This window comes from Gavia stellata, chromosome 13 (genome assembly GCF_030936135.1).
Source record: "Gavia stellata isolate bGavSte3 chromosome 13, bGavSte3.hap2, whole genome shotgun sequence".
Classification (NCBI taxonomy): Eukaryota; Metazoa; Chordata; class Aves; order Gaviiformes; family Gaviidae; genus Gavia; species Gavia stellata.
The window spans coordinates 14,954,598-14,970,776 of record NC_082606.1 but is presented as its reverse complement, the minus strand read 5'-3'; the positions used below and the strand labels follow the sequence as shown (position 1 = coordinate 14,970,776).

Here is a 16,179-nt window from a genome sequence, read left to right as displayed (position 1 = left end):
CCACAATCTAAGTGAAATTAATTTTGTAGTCCCAATTTAATTTTAGGTTTACAGGTCAGTTTTGGCACCTACATCTAATGTAAGTAATACATTACACGAACTTCTGATGAATTAAAGGTGCTAGACTTAAACCGGTAATGATCAACAGCTCTCCTCATAGAACATACAGGCACAATGAGAAAAGCGTAGGATTAGAGACTCTCATGAAAACATCTATTAAATTTCTCTCATGATATATATTAAAAAAGGAGAGGTGGGGGGAAACTCAGACTTTTCTGTAGAGTATTACAGCTGCAGGACAGAACATGCTACCAAAGTGCAATTCAGGAAGGGTGGGCCCTTGCACATTTTGTTCAAAATACTGCGTTCTCCTTTGATCTCAAAAAAACCCCAGACCTAGGAGTCTGAAGGGAGGGTCTTCTATTCCTCTTTATGCTGGACCATTCTTATCAATAGCATTTACCACTCTTCTATGAAGTGCTTCTGAGTTTCAAGCCAACTGACCTACAAACCTGGCCCTTCTTGCCTGCTCCAGGGAGGGAGAATGGACACGAGGCGCTGTGTTGCACCTAACGCCCTCCTAGGCGCTAGCCTCATAAAACACGAGGTGTGGGATGGATATCTGTAGGTGTAGATGGTAGATAAGAACGTGAAGCAGAAAGCCATTAGTGGCTGTATCAACATGACATATGGCACAGCCTTGCATTCCGTGCAAAGGAGTTTTGTAGCTGCCTTTTCCTTTTCATAAAAATGTCTCTTTTCCATGTCAGTATATTAAATATCCATGGTAACAGCAAGGGACAACCAATCGATTATATATGGTAAGTGGTAAAAACAACAGTGTAATAAATTGTGAATAAAAGGACAACAAAATAAAAAACACTTTTGCTGTATTATCTTTCAGCTGAGCAACAGGAGCTAACCAGTGTTTTAGACATAACTGAGATATTTACATTACTGGTATCTATGTAATAAATATTTTCTTACCTTTGATACTGCGTTTTTAACTATGCCATATTTAAAAAAAAAAAAAAACAATACATCAAAACCCAACGTTAAGCCTGTCTGGGAAAGCCCACCTATTATTCCAAAAGCTAATTACTTATACACAAAATCATTTTCAAAGAAGAAAAAAAAATGTGACTGTGTTTGCATTTTGCTGTCACAAGTGACCAGTTAACTGTTCCTCCAGATCTCTAGCTGTCTTTTTTTGCTACACACAGACCAGTTCTCAGGCTGCATCCCTAGTGTATCAACTATGATTACCTCTGCAGATCTGAGACGGAGCCAGAGCTCGCAGTTTTAGTCTCTCACGAAGTAAATGACTCTAAGTACTGCCCACAAAACACTTACTTAGCACCAGACCATTTAAGACAAAGTAGGTCTTAAAAACAATAAAGCAGTCAACACACTTGCCTTTCCTTCTGTATGACTTACCAGTCCATTGCTGCAGAGGGGAAGGCCCAGGTTCTTCCAGCCTCTTCTGCAAAGTCTGCCTCTGTTAAATTATTTCTTCCATCAGTCTCTGCCAACTTTATCCTCCTCTGATTTTTAGTTCTCAGCCTGACAAACCAGCTGCATCCCTTGGAACTGGAGCTATCGTCTTGTAATTACCACCTCATAGGCTTAGTCACATATAGCTGACACAGGGCAACCACTGAATTGCCTTTTATTCCTTCATCAGCTAGCTCCCTATTAAGTTAGATTGATACATCTGTACAGGAAAGTAATATAAAGTAGTCTAACTCATTGTATAGTAACTTCCTCTCACCAACCTGGCCACATACAGTGTTCGTAAAATTACTACAACTTGGTATTCTTCAGCTGTTATTCAACACTGGCTACAGCGGCAAAAATCAATTCCTCCTTCACAAAAAAAGATTTTACTAAGCAATAAAAGGGCCAAGTCCTGTCAGATGATTTGGGAAAGAAGACTTCAGCCTCCAGTTTCTGTTGTACTAAGCACAATGCAAAATAAAGATCAATGTGACGAAAGAAGGGCTCATACAAGTAAGCCAATCTTCTGTACACTACTAAGCCACATTAAAAAGCCTTTTAATCCCTTGTATCTGACAATGCCTGCTGTTTTGAGCCCCAGAGAGTTATTTTATTCAGACTCTTGTCAGTGAAATCTTTTTTAAAGCCAAGCATGGCCACCTGATTTTCATGTACAATACATACACCAATTCACAGAGCTGCCCAAGTCCTGCAGGTCACCTTTGCACTCAGCAGCCGTGAAATACATGGGTATGCACACGTTCTCCTTAAAAGAGATGTGTGAAAGACTTATAAAGGAAATACCCACCCCAAACATCACCAAGTTTCCTCCTAAACCACTCAGATACACCCACTGGACCTTTAAAGCATGTAAGTAGCTGATCCTCAATTCTACTCAAATTACTGGACCCAAATGAATCCCTCTTACAAGGCTCCCTTTTACAGTAAGACTATGTGTTGATGGTCAAATAATAACCATAGTAAACCCAGATGATGAGTGATCTTGAACCTAGGCAGGCCAGGTGTACTTATGAAGCAACAACGCAATGTGTAGGAAGGATCTACCAGGCTGCTGTTCCAAGAAATGGCTCTTCCATGGTGAAAACAACCAATTAAGGTGGTATTTTCTACTGCTTTTTTCCCAAACAGCAAACCAAAAGTGATTGCCAGGTCCCTGTTTATCACACATTTCATATGTAGAAGAGCTGAACACCCAGGACTACTACTGGAGGAAAACGACAATTGGCAAGACTGCCTTGGAGACAGACTGTCCACAAGCAACACCTACTACATGGCAACAATTACCGGGTTTGCCCCTTGCTACTACTGAGGCTGATAAGCACTGGATCACTCTTGTGGACAGATTAAAGGAGCTCAAACAATATTTGCTTTATATTATAGCAGTTACTAAGAGCTTTGGTGGCCCTGTCAGCTGCTAGGAATTGCCATGGGTTACGGCCTAGCTCTGTTTCTGGTGTGGGCAGCTGGGAAGAAGGCTGGTGGAGCAGCCACAGCAGGAACTGTCCAAACTAAGGATCTCTCCACATTGTCCTCGGGGAACGGCACAAATCATACGGAGCATCATGGCAGCAGCATCTAAAAATGGAAAATATTATTAGGTCATTTAACACCTCTTCTAGCCAGGGGTGAGACCTAAGTTTTCTAAAATGAAATCTTTCAAACCCTAATTAAATGTAGCCAATCCTCATTAAAAATAAACTAGGTTAATATTTATGAGAGGCATTCCTTGTGCTACATAGTATCTCACTGCCTCATTTAAGGACATACCTGGAAATATTTTGAAATACAATTCAGCTGGCTTCTGCTTCCCATTTACTTTTATTTTTCAGAGTATTCTGAAATCATTCCTATTTATAGTTCTGAAAATGAGTTGCTGGCAGTAAGCCAAAATTGTTGAGGCCCAAATCATGACCGTCCTTTAAACTGCTATAGTCTGACTCAAGTAAACAGAATTTCCCTCACACTGTTTCTGTGAGGAGGGATGGGTGGAGAGCTGCCATTATTTTCGACACACCCAAAGACCAGTATCTGCCCCCTTCCTCAAGCCTGGCTCTACAGCAAGGGTTTCCCCTGCCCCCCAAAAGCGTACATCCTGTTAACCCTCCACTTTCACATCTGTGTTCGTCCTGCTCACGTCCCTCCCTACAAGTCAGGAGAGGCGGCCAAGGGTTCCTCTAGCTAACGGGTAGAATACGTCCAGATAAACTTGTCTGAAGCTCTTTAAATGTATGCAGTCCATTAGCTGGGCTCTGTTTGTGCCAGGACATTGCTGGATCTGGCCTGCAAGTGAGCAGTCCGGTCCAATTTTCATTTATATCAAGGTCACTTATAGCCCTGCAGTAGTATGAATGTAGCAGGATGTTAACTGTGAATTGGGAGAAATGTATTTCTGGATTTCAGTAGCCTGCTAAATGCATTGTAAATGCCTAGAATTAAGAGGCTAACTGAAAAAGGAAAGTCTGACTGAAAGGAGCAAAAGAATGTTATTATTTAGCTACAGCTTAAGCTGCAGCAAAATATGTAACAAATGTGAGATGTGGTTTCAACATGGACTCTGACTATTTAGGATTACATTGATGGAGATAACTGCGTAACGGCAGTGAATCTGATGTGTGGGACATCAATATTCTCATCACCACCCTTTACCAGACTATATATTCCCCTTGGAAGCATCTCAGGCAGCATTAAACCCATCTTCATATGACTTGTTCCAGCCCAATTACTAATTTTAATTGTATTATTATTTAATGGCATTTACTTGAATGCCGCAGATTTACTGAGCGTAACATCTTGCTTTTGACAAGAATCGTCTAACAAAGTTCTTGGCGTGCTGCAGAACGGGAACAGGCCAGGGGAGAAAGTCGTCTTTGCAGAGGCTTTCCGTACGCAAAGTTACTCTCAGCGGGTTTACGTTTTCCCTGCTAAATTCTAACAAATGGCAACCAGCCTTCAAAAACGATGACAGAAACATGAGCGAAACTTACCAAATTCATTTTAATTGGTTTAAAAAGTGGGTCAAGACCAGCGCTGGGGGAAACACTTCTCTGTACATAAAGATGCGGTAATACCCCGTACCGTATTTACGGCACCAGTTACGGCTGGCAAGAGGCCGGGCTTTTCAACTCCACCGGAGCAAAGCCAGCCTAAGCGCCCGCCGGCGCACGGAGAGCCCGCCGTCTTCCCCGCAGCGAAAGGGCCTTTGATCCGTTGCCGCACCGGCTGGGACGGGGAATGGATTCGTCCACCTGAAGCCCGACCGTCCGCAAAGGGCGCTCGGCGCCGCGGCCCCGGCGCTGCCAGCCCGCGGCCCTGCGGACCCCGCCGGGCGGTGGCAGGGACGGGAGTTCTGCCCGGAACGTCGAACTTACCTGGCGGGCTGCCCGCGGCGGCAGGCCTGGCGGGCCGAGAGCGGCACCCGGGGCGCCTGTGCCCCGGCGGGCTGGGGCAGAGGGCGGCTTCTCGGTTCCCCCCCTCGGCATCTCCTCCGTCTCCGGCATCCGACTGCACGACGCGCTCCCGCCCAATCGGCGGCCGCACCAGCCCACCCGGGCTGAGCTCATCCGGCTGCCCCTCTCCGGCGCCGTTTCACTTTCCTCCCGCCGGCCTCCCCCTCCCCGCGCTCAGCCCCACGCCGTCATTTATTTATTCTTTCAGCCCTCTTTTATCTCTCCCCCCCGGCGGGGACGGGGTTCGCCTCACGCCGGCGAGGCGGCGCGCCTGCGAGGGGGAGCGGCGGCCGTTGGTGCCGTCGTCCGGGCTCTGGCGCGGGCCCGCGGCTGCCGGGCGGGCGGTGCCGGCCGCGGAACGGCGCTGCTGCCCCCTCCGCCTGGGAGGAGCGCGGGGCGGCGGGCGTGGAGCGGGGCGGCGGGGGGAGGGCAGGATTTAAACGAAGGGCGGTGACACCGCACAAAAGATTTCGATAGGCTTAAGTGAGGTTACAGCAAAGGCAACGGGGAGGGGGGAGCCTCCCTCAGAGCCATGCAGCGTCTGGCTGGCAGATCCGCCGCAGCCGCCTCTTCCCAATAGTTTGTCTGAAAGCCTGAGAAAGGGAATTTAAAAGAGGATTTCCTCCCCCCCTTCTTCTTTTTTTTTTTCTCCTCCTTTTTTTGGTTTTTTTTTTTTTTTTTTCTTCCCTGGGAGTTGGCCACTCAGCCAGGAAACATGGCAGGAGGAGCGCAAGGCCGGGCGGGTCGCAGCATCCGCGGCTGTAGCCCGGAGCCACCACCCTTGTTTGCGGGAAGAGCCTAAGTTGGTGCGGCGGCGGCCACAGCGGGAGCCGGGCGAGGAGGGGCCGGCGGCGCCGAGTCTGCGGGGCCCTGGGCGACGGGGCATGGACCGCGGCGGCGGGGAGCGAGCTCGCAGCGGCCGCGTGAATGATCGAGGCAGGAAGGAGTGAGGCAGCGGCAGAAGGAAGGGGAACGGATCCCGCCCGCCCGCACCCAGCACCCGGATCCGGTGGATTTCCCCCCCCCCGCTTTCTTTTTTTCTCGTTCCCCTCCCGCGGTCCCCCCCCCCTCCCCGTCCCGGTTCCCCGCGGTGCTCCCTCTCCCCTCCCCGGCCCGGCGGCGGGGTGCGCGGCGGGGCTGTGGCGGCGCGGGGCGGCGGGCGGGCCACACCCTCCGCGGCGCTTCCTGCGAGCCGGCGGCGCGGGGCCGCGGCGGGCGCGCCGGGGGCGGCACATGGTGCGCAGCCGCCGCCCCTCCGGCCCTCGCGAGCTGCGCCCGGCTGGCGCTCGCCGACCGGAGGAGCCGGGGGCACGGTAGCAACTCGGAGGGCTGCGCCCCTGCCCCGACTCCGTGCGACTGCTGGGCGTCTCTGAGGTATTCCGTCTCGTAAAGGGAACTTTGCGCAGGATCCCGCAGCCGGGAAGCCGGAGGAGGTGGTGGAAGGGAGGGAAGGCAACGTGCGAAAAGTGGGGGGGGGAAAAAAAAAAGAAAAAAAGAAAAAATATTTTTAGCTCAACGATGCTGGAGCGGGGCCCGGGGGCTCCCGGCGAGCGCCGACCCGCCGCGGGAGCGCCGTAGGAGCGAAGGCTGGCGCCGGAGCGGGGCGGGCGCCCCGGCGGAGGTCGCTCCCCGCAGCAGCGGCAGCCCCGGCGCCCAGAGCCTTTTCTTGCCTCCCGGCGATTAATGGAATGATGTTGCGGAAAAGGCAGAGCGATCCTGCCGGGCTCAGTCGGGACTGCGCGGGCGGCGGTGGCAGAGGCGGTGGCAGCGGGGTAGCGAGCGGCATGCGAGTGCCCCCCCGGCGCTATGGCTAGCGGTGGCTCTGGCAAATCCAGCAGCGAGGTGTCTGGCGGCGGCATCCCCAGCAGCGGTTCCCTGCAGAGGAAGAAGCTCATCTCTATCTGCGACCACTGCAAGATCAAGATGCAACTGGTGGCTGATCTGCTTCTGCTGTCGAGCGAGACCAGGCCGGTGAACACTGAGAGCCTGTCTGTCTTCGGTGAGTCCTTCGAGAAGTGCAGGGACACAATCATTGCCAGGACCAAAGGACTCTCCATCTTGACCCATGACGTCCAGAGCCAGCTCAACATGGGACGCTTCGGGGAGGTGGGAGAAAGCCTGATGGAGATGGGGGAGCTGGTGGTCTCCCTGACGGAATGCTCTGCCCACGCTGCCTACCTGGCTGCAGTGGAGACTCCGGGGGCCCAGCCTGCTATGCCTGGCTTGGTGGATCGCTACAAGGTGACCCGATGTAGGCATGAGGTGGAGCACGGCTGCGGGGTCTTGAAGACCACCCCTTTGGCAGATATGAGCCCTCAGCTTCTGCTGGAGGTTTCTCAGAACATGTCCAAGAACTTGAAATTCCTGACAGACGCCTGCGTGCTGGCCAGTGAGAAATCCAAGGATAAATTTGCTAAGGAGCAGTTCAAACTCAGTGTCAAATGTATGAGCACCAGCGCCTCCGCCCTCTTGGCGTGTGTCAAGGAGGTCAAGACTTCACCCAGCGAGCTGACCAGGAACCGATGCGTCTTGTTCAGTGGACCTTTGGTGCAGTCTGTCTATGCTCTGGTCGGCTTTGCCACTGAGCCCCAGTTTTTGGGTAAAGCTGCCACCATTAATCCAGAGGGCAAAGCTGTGCAAACTGCCATCCTAGGAGGAGCCATGAGTGTGGTATCTGCTTGTGTGCTCCTGACCCAATGCCTCAGGGATATAGCCCAACACCCCGAAAGTAGCACCAAAATGAGCGATTACAGGGAAAGGTTGAGGAACTCAGCTTGCGCCGTCTCGGATGGTTGCAACCTGTTATCTCAGGCACTAAGAGAAAGATCTTCACCCAGGACTTTACCGCCAGTGAACTCCAATTCTGTGAATTAACCCCCACATCTTCTGTTTAGATCCCAGTCATTGCTAAAGGAAAATAATATCCCACCTCCTCACCCCTTTTTTGTATACCAAAGAATTTGCTTGGATGAGCCCAATCCTTAGGTTTCATGTGGTGAAGAAGCAAAACAGCATATTCAAACTATACGTACTAATAAAGGTAGCCAGTTTTGGCTTCTTTTTATTTTACTTTAAAGTCAAGCAAGTATCTGCAGATACATTTTCCTTTATTCAACAAGGTCTTCACACAAATGGTAATAACAACTGTTTAAAAGGTTTTTTTATATTTGGGGAGGTGGGGGTATCTTAAAAAAAAAAGAGGAAAAAAAAAAAAGCTTTAATCGCGCTGGGTGCGGTTTTTAAAGTTTGTCTTGTCTTGTCTTCCGAAATTTCCCTTCTAAATTTTACTGTTTGGTTGTGCAGGAAAAAGGTTACCTCAGTTCTCACTCACTTAAAGAAATGAAAAAACCCAACAACACATAGATGATGGATGTAGCTACTATTTTGTTTGTTTTTGTTTTGTATGACTTTTTTTTTTTTTTTTTTTTATTTTGCATCAAGTGTTAGGTTAGAAGTGCATTTGGTGTGTAGGAGTGGAAGGACCGGAGGTTGTGATTATGTTTTCCATGTGTTGATTTCCAAACTGGGGGAAAAGCTACTGTGAGTGTTTAAACAAACAAACAAAAAATTACACTATAACAAAAGTGATTTTTAATTTTTTTCCAATGTCAGTTTTTATCTTGCATGTACTGGAGTATTTATTTCATCTATTAAAACGTTATGTTTCTCAGATGTCTTTCTGTGAATCTCTTACTACTTGAATAATTGAACAACTAGGCCTGTTTGCATTGTATGTCATTTTCCCCAGGGAATGGGTGGTACAAATGTAACTGTAGTTCTAGACAGCAGCATACAGGCTGCAATTCAGTTCTTTTATTTTCATAAACGCTGTCCCTCCCGCAGTATCGCCCCTCCTCCTCAGGCCGCCTCTGACAGAGATACTCTGTAGTTGTATTTATGGAAAGCTGGACAGTGCTGCACGCGTTGGGATTGCTCTAGCTGCAGAGCGCTGGCGGCTGCTGCAGCGGGGCATAGGCTGGCTTTGTTTGTCTTTATCAGCATTCTGTGTTATCTTTGAGAAGTTGGTGTATTTTTAACTCTTGCAGATGTTGTGGGCCATCTGTGTTAAATTTGCGAGTTTCCATATTGATTTCTTAAGCGGTTCTTGAAAAACTTTACCCTGCTGGATAGCCCTGCTTGTTCCGCGTGTCCGCGTAGGAGTGCGAAGGGTTGCGGGGCTGGGCCCTTTGACTCCTCCGAGGTTTCTGTTGGAGCTCCTCAGTACAGATTGCTGTCAAAGTAGTTCTGGTTTGATGTTGCAGATAATGGGAAAAGTTAGCTAACTTCTGAGGCCTAGGCCACCTCCGCTTGAATTCCTTGGGAACTGTGAGCGGGCCTTAGGGTATACTGCAGTAGTTCCCATAATTGTAATGATGATTTTTTTCAGCCTGCTCTTTGTGGACCTGTGGGGTCTGTTGCCTTCTCTATGTTCCATGAAAGGTAAATAGAAGAGCAAGTCTTCTGGCAAGGAGGCTTTGTTTGTCTGCCCAGCTCCATTGCGTAACTCGATTTTTTTTTTTTCTTATAGGTCTGCAAATTAAACTATGTTGAAAGCTATGGGAGAATGTACCTTAAAAATGTTGTTACCATGGTTTAAACCTTTACTGTACAAGTACTGTCCTACTTACTCCTTTGAAGAAGTAAACCTTTTGGGTTTGGATATGGAACAGTCCTGGAGTAGTCAAAGGTCTTCCTCTTGTAGCAGTATTGTTTCTCTTGCACGTGATGCTTTTACTTAATTTCAAAGGGGAGTGAAACGTTACTGGGTGGTGGACAAATACATGCTGTTGAAGGAGATACAAGCTAAGCCTATATATCCATATCGTCAGGGTTAGAAAAAAAATAATTCCTTGACCTAAGTACAGTGGACCCCAGTATTAGGTTTTGTTTATTTTAAATGAAACTTCTCTGACTTCAATGAATTTTATGATTAGGACTTTTCTTTCTGAAGAATCGGTCCAAGCTACATTCCTCTGGGGTATGATTTTCTCACTACGTTATCTCGGATGCAGTATAACCCTAGCAGGATGTGCTGCAGAGGCACGGATGTCCGCATCTATGCGGTATAGTATAAAAGTTCTCTTACTATTTTTGCGTAAGTAAATAAATATATACACATGCTGTTCTAACTTTGACTTAGGTGCCTCCACAGGTATTTCCTCAGGGGCTCTCTCACATGTGCAGGCACACACATTTTCCCATCCGGATGGCAGGAACAGCTGTAGGACTCCGGAGGGATTCATAGGAGGCCAAGGCCGTCTACAGGGAGGTCCTGCGCCTCTCTAGTGTTTGCCGTTGTCTGCTCAACTGTCCTTTGTATCTCCCTCCCTTGTAGCATGTCTCCGTGGAAGCCGAGATACCATCCCAATCTGCCCTTCCTTCTTTTCCGCAGTTGCGCTGAGGGGAAGGAGGAAGAAGGGATTGCAGCAAACGTAAAGCTTTCAGGATGTACTATCTTCTGTGGCTGCAGACAGGAGGTGAGGAACTGGCTCCACCCTTCCTTTGCATAGATCCCAGATGGTGCAGAACTCCGTGTGGGACGTGCGGAGATGGTGCTGAGGGGGCTGCAGGGCAGTGCTGCTCAGGGAGGGTACAGGTACTAGGGCGGCATCATCCGTTAGCTTCAGTTCTTCTAAGTTACCGTGACCTCCATTTGTGAGGCCGGCTTCCAGATATAAACCAGAGGATTCTGAAGGGCAGCTCTGCAGCATGTCTGACAAAAAAAAAAGTAACGTCCCACTGACTCTTTTGATGTTTCTACTTAGTAATTTTTGGTGCTGCTGAACTAATTAGATTCTTTTTGATTCATTTATACATTATTGACGTTATATGGATCACAGCGCAGCCTCCTTATTACTTCTGCATATGAAAGGCAATGTATTATTAACGATGATAATGCCAATTTTTGTTGTGGTGAGCTTTCGTTTTAAGTGGTTTAGTGCAATTTTTGTTTTAACAAGGATACTGCAGATTCTTCCCCCCTTTCTGAGTGTATTTTGAAGTGAAGTACAGGCATACATATATAAATAAGTGTGTATCTTCTTTTTTCTTTTTTAACACTGAAGGAAAGCAAACTGCTCTAGATCTCTCTTTGCTTTTGAGATGTATGGCTTTTTGGGGGATTCAGTTTTATGAAATAAGATGTGAAATGTAGCCAGGCCATGATTTTGGTTAACAGGCTGATTAAAAAATATATATAGACACAGATAGTAAATTCACCAAAGTAACTTACTGTAACATTTCTAAATAACAGTAATTTTAACACTTAAACTGTTCAGTCATTTCTTTCTGGAGTAGAACTCGCACAAAGGGAGCCATGCACTCCCTGGCCTCAGCTCAAGAGAGTATCTGTCAAAATCTGTGCTATTCATATAATTAACACAGCAAATTTAAAAAAAAGACTTTTTATGCAAACAAGTACAACTTTTTATGTACTCTGAGTAAATGATTAACAGGAAAAAGTATATATATACTTACGCACATTGAGGCATTTTCTGAGTTGAAAGAGTGTGGTTCCACTACTAAGCGTGAACATAGATATATTTTAAATGCTGTAGTGCCATATTTGTAAAGACTTGATGTATATTGGGTTAATTTATTCGGAATGTATTCCTATAGAATATTAATTCTGATGTAAGACATTATTTCAGTAGGTATATTGATGTTGTTTGTTTACTTTGTACTCTTTGGGACAGAAAAAATACATAATGGACTAGTTTTCAGGGTGTAATTGCAGGCCACATCGAGGTCACTGATTATCCCTTGGCGTCATACTTTAGGCCCCTGTTGCCCAAATGCTTACACCATTAAGGTCAACAGGTAGTGTCACTATTTCAACATAGGCTTAAACAAGCACGAGACATGTTTTCTGATCTGGAACCTTGGTGATTTTCACAAAAGAAAACTTAATATTTCAGGGTGCTTCTATCACATATGTCATAGATCTACTCTAACAGTGCATTTAATGAAAGGGTTAACTTATTTCTAAACACATTATGCAATGCACATTTTTAGCCAAAAATAACACTATCCCCACCAAAAGAGAATTAAGCTTATTTTTTAAATGTAAGATTTTTTTTAACAGGGAAGAAGTTGCCACTTTTGTATTGCCTGTAAATTTGGTATTACCTTTTGGTTGCTGCTTCATCATAGCAAAAAGTTCATTATTGATTTAATACAGCAGCTGAATCGTGGAATTTGAGATCGGAGCAATGTGTTTTCTGATTCTAAAAAACCAAGTTCTGTAAGACAACCAGTAAACTAGAAGCAAAATGCTATTGAAAAGCAAGTACACTATTTAACGGAACTTGCAAATGTAAACCCACGTTATTTTTCAAAACTAAGAAAAAAGAAAAAAAAAAAGACCATGGGTCAGATAATTCCCTTCACTTTTTACCACAGGAAATGATCAAAGTAGCAGAAAATCTGCTCTTTTTGGCCAAACTTCTGTCAGAGACAGAAGGGGTCGAGCCAACACATGGTGTATGCAGCCTTGCAGCAAGAGGGGATGTGGCTGATGGGAAGGGAGGTGGAACCAGAGAAAATCTGTAGGGTAATACCTCCTATTAAACCCACAGGAATTTTCCTATTCTAGATAAAACAGAGGCTGATCCAATAAAGCAAATCTCAAACAACGCAACCGTTCTTTCCGGGCTGTTAGACGCTTGTGAATGAAGATGTGGGGCTTGGAGCGTTTGGGATGCGCTGCCTCGAGCAGCTGTATCACTGTAGGGAACCAAGGGCCTCGAGGGTTGCCCTAAGATACGTAAGAAGTACAGGCAAAAATGTGTACCTGCCAAGAGAGTTTGGTGGGAAACAAAGGGGTTGGGTTTTTTTTTCTTTCTTCCCTATCAGGCTCTTTCTAGACTTTACAAGCAGAAGCAGATGGTAGGGACCAGTACGTTTTACTTCTTTGTTCTTGCTGCTTGTGAAAGGTGCCAGATGGGCAATGATAAAGATAGAAATTCTCTTCCTGTAGCCCAGGGATAGCAAAAATGCAGAGCTTCAAGGCTGCCCTGTCCTCACAGGATCACCAGAACATGTTTTTTGGGCGCACTGGTTTCACTCTTTGAGTTCCTGCCAAGAAGCTGACAGAAAATCCCGGTGGCAGCTTGACAGAGGCATCAAGGCCATTAAAATATTTCACGCAGGACACCAAACCACCACCAGGTTTGGACCATTCGCAAACGGGCCAAAAAATATCCAGGCTAGGTATTAAGTGCAAGGCCGGATCGTTCATATGGACAACTCTGAAAATTAAATACTGTGTACTCCGAGAGGTGTTTGGGAGTTATGAATTACTGAAATTTTTACATAAGAGTAGTTCAAAGGTATATTTAATTAACATAATTCGCAGTAGTATTCTGAACCATTTTCTTAATGAAGGCGGACATCTGTGGACATGAAGGACCTCATCCATGACTCAATGAAGTCTGTATAATTAAATATTAATATTTTCCACAAACTATGTTAAAATGCTAGGGGTCGTTTTGTGTTGCAAAGCAATGAATTATATATTGATTTTCATTAATCTGAATCTTTTCCTAGAACTGGTTTTATTGTACTAGAGTCCTTTGAACCTAAGGGTGGTTTTGGTTTTTTTAAAACCACACAGTGTATGATGCTGTATTCCGACAAAGTCAAAAGCAGCATTTCAAGATTAATACAGAGATTCCTGGGGTCTTTTGTCAGCTTGCCAGACTCTTGTTCCTGTTCTAACTTAATTTTTTATAATTTCCTTTTATGTTAATAAAGGCTTCTTGTGGCTGTAAAAGTTGAAGTTGTCTTACTCCATAGACAGCCTGGTTCTTATGTAGATACTATTTAGATTATTTAGAAATCCTGCTGGTTGCCAGATGGAGCTCTTTTGGGTTTTATGTTAAATACTTGGAAAACTAAATAGCTTGATTTTTCTCTCCTCCCTCCCTTCCTCCCCCAACAAAATAAATAAATACTTGAAAAGTGATTACTAACAAGTTGCTTAACTTCAGTTTTAAAATCAAATTAGTTTGAGGTGAAGTGACTGCAAGTATGAGATACCTCAGAGTAGTCGGGTTTTGGCGGGGTTTGACTTACATACCAAGATTTTAAACCGACAGGTTTTTCGCCAGGTTTGTTTGGGCAGCAGGAACCTGAACTTTAGTCTAAGGGTGGAGGATCCTGAAGAGCATAGAACACAGCCCTGAATCCTGCAGTAGCGTTTCTTACAGGATCTGGACTTCAGATGGAAACCCCAAGATGGTCTTAGTCTGCAGTGGCTGTTAGGATTGCTGGAAATAACTCGAAGGGTGTGGTTCAGTGGTACGCTAGGCTGCTGCGAGCCACTTGTATCCTTGAGTTAGCTTAACCAGCCTTTGGAAGATGGAGAGTCGCTGCGGTAGCTCCTGTGTCTCTCACCTTCCTGCTCTGAATGTTTAGGTGAGACAGTGAGGAGGAGAGAGAGATTTGACATCAGGTTCTCCGTTGCCAGCATGGAGCCTTGAGATTGTTTACACATCATACCATTGGCACTGGGAGCCCATACAGATGCCAAGGTGGACTCATAATGGGGTGGTTTGAAACTGCTTTTATTCCCCTGCCCTTCGGGGTGTTTCTTCAGCCCATTCGGTCAGTTGAGTTCACAGGGTCTCCGTTAGCGCGCAGAGCATCAGCAGCAGTGCCAGGCCAGGTTTGGTTGGTCTTTGTCTGGATTTTAGCAATTGTGAGGTTTCATTTGGTTGAAATTCCGGCAAATTCCTGAGTCTAGGAATGTTTCTCAAAAGAGCAGTGCCTGTTGGGCACTACGGCATTGGACCGAGGGACCTTCTGTTTCATACTCAATGTATACAAGGTGTTCCTCCAGTTCATGCAGAAGGTGCTTCGGAAACCCTGGGACTAAATGTCCCACTAATCGTGATTCTGTTGTCATCAATTGCCAAATAGTCAAGACAGTAATTTTGGCCTCCAGGGTTATGTTTTTGAAGTACGGAGTAAAAAAATGCTATTTCTTACTCAATTTTTTAAGTACGTATTGATTCTGTCTGGTTCACATCAAATACAGGAAGTCTCCTGAATTGGTAGGCATGCTGTTCAGGTGTACTTTGGCCCCTGTTTGCATTCTGAACATGCACACTATGAAAAAAAGTGAGAAAAGTCAGGTAGATCTGTATGTGCAGTGTGACAAATCATAGGCCCTGTAGCACTTCTGAATTGGCATGTAGTTAATGCTCTGGTCTTACTTAAATGCTTCCAATTTAGTTGATGTTTAAAAATTTACTTTCTGTTTAAAAAATTTACTATGGAATCAATCTCTTCTGGCAATGTTAGATTCATAGTTCAAAAACTTTCACCCCATTTATCATCTTAAAGTAGCCATTAGTCTGAAACTTTTCAATCTCTGTGTCTGGCTTAAAAAACAAAAAGGAAAGTGAGCCCTATATTTCAGTTTTAATATTTTTGAAAGCTTTAAAGCTAATGGGTCGACCTATTTTTAGATTAGAGAGCATGGAAAAATAGTGGTTGTATTCTTTTTCATGTTGAAGTGAGCTATTGTTTCTCTGCTCGTAATTAAAACCTTGCTTTCTTAGAAACTCAGATTGGTCCTAGGCATTGCGAGAAAATCTGTGAGCAAAACTATCTGCATGAAATTTCCTTAATACTGACTTCAGGCATGAACTCATTCAGAATCTGTAATCTTGTCTTCTCTTGTGACTGTCATATTAGAGGAGTTTGTCCCAACAGCCTGTAAATGGAGCTGGTAGCATCTGAACAGGCTGAAGAGCAGTTGTTGAAGTGAGTGGTACAAGCTCCAGAGACACATGAGTACTATCTCTGAAATTTCAGAGATATGTGCTGCTGGTTATGACACTGCAGGTTGTAATACTCATGAAGAGTTACAGTGAAATACAGGACTGAAAAAAGCTACGGGCAAGAGAGATGCGTATCAAAGTGAGGGTGCAATTTATAGTTTTTAAGGAAAAAAAAATTAAAATATTTGGTCAGAAGAGTATTTAGGGGCTTAACGCCCATTGATTTTCAGTAGGAGCCATACGTCTAGATGTTTTGTGGACCTGGTCATTTGTGATAAAGTTTGATTGCGTGTGGTTTTAAAATTAATTATAAGATGCTGTGGTAGAGTTTTACTGAAACTAAAGCTAGGAAGTTTGCAGTTGAAGTACAAACATGGGCCAAATTCTGTTCCTACCATCCTGACCTTTCCACATGGGTTAAAAGCTCT

The 16,179-nt window shown here is 45.5% G+C and overlaps 1 protein-coding gene across 1 annotated transcript; it reads left to right on the top strand.

Annotated features, from left to right (window-relative positions):
- The first annotated feature begins 6,693 nt into the window (after window positions 1-6,693).
- TLNRD1 (talin rod domain containing 1) lies at window positions 6,694-8,636 on the top strand. Its single transcript, XM_009819304.2, has one exon. The coding sequence runs from the start codon at window positions 6,771-6,773 to the stop codon at window positions 7,836-7,838; it is 1,068 nt and encodes a 355-aa protein (XP_009817606.2). The 5' UTR covers window positions 6,694-6,770; the 3' UTR covers window positions 7,839-8,636.
- The last annotated feature ends 7,543 nt before the right edge of the window (window positions 8,637-16,179 follow it).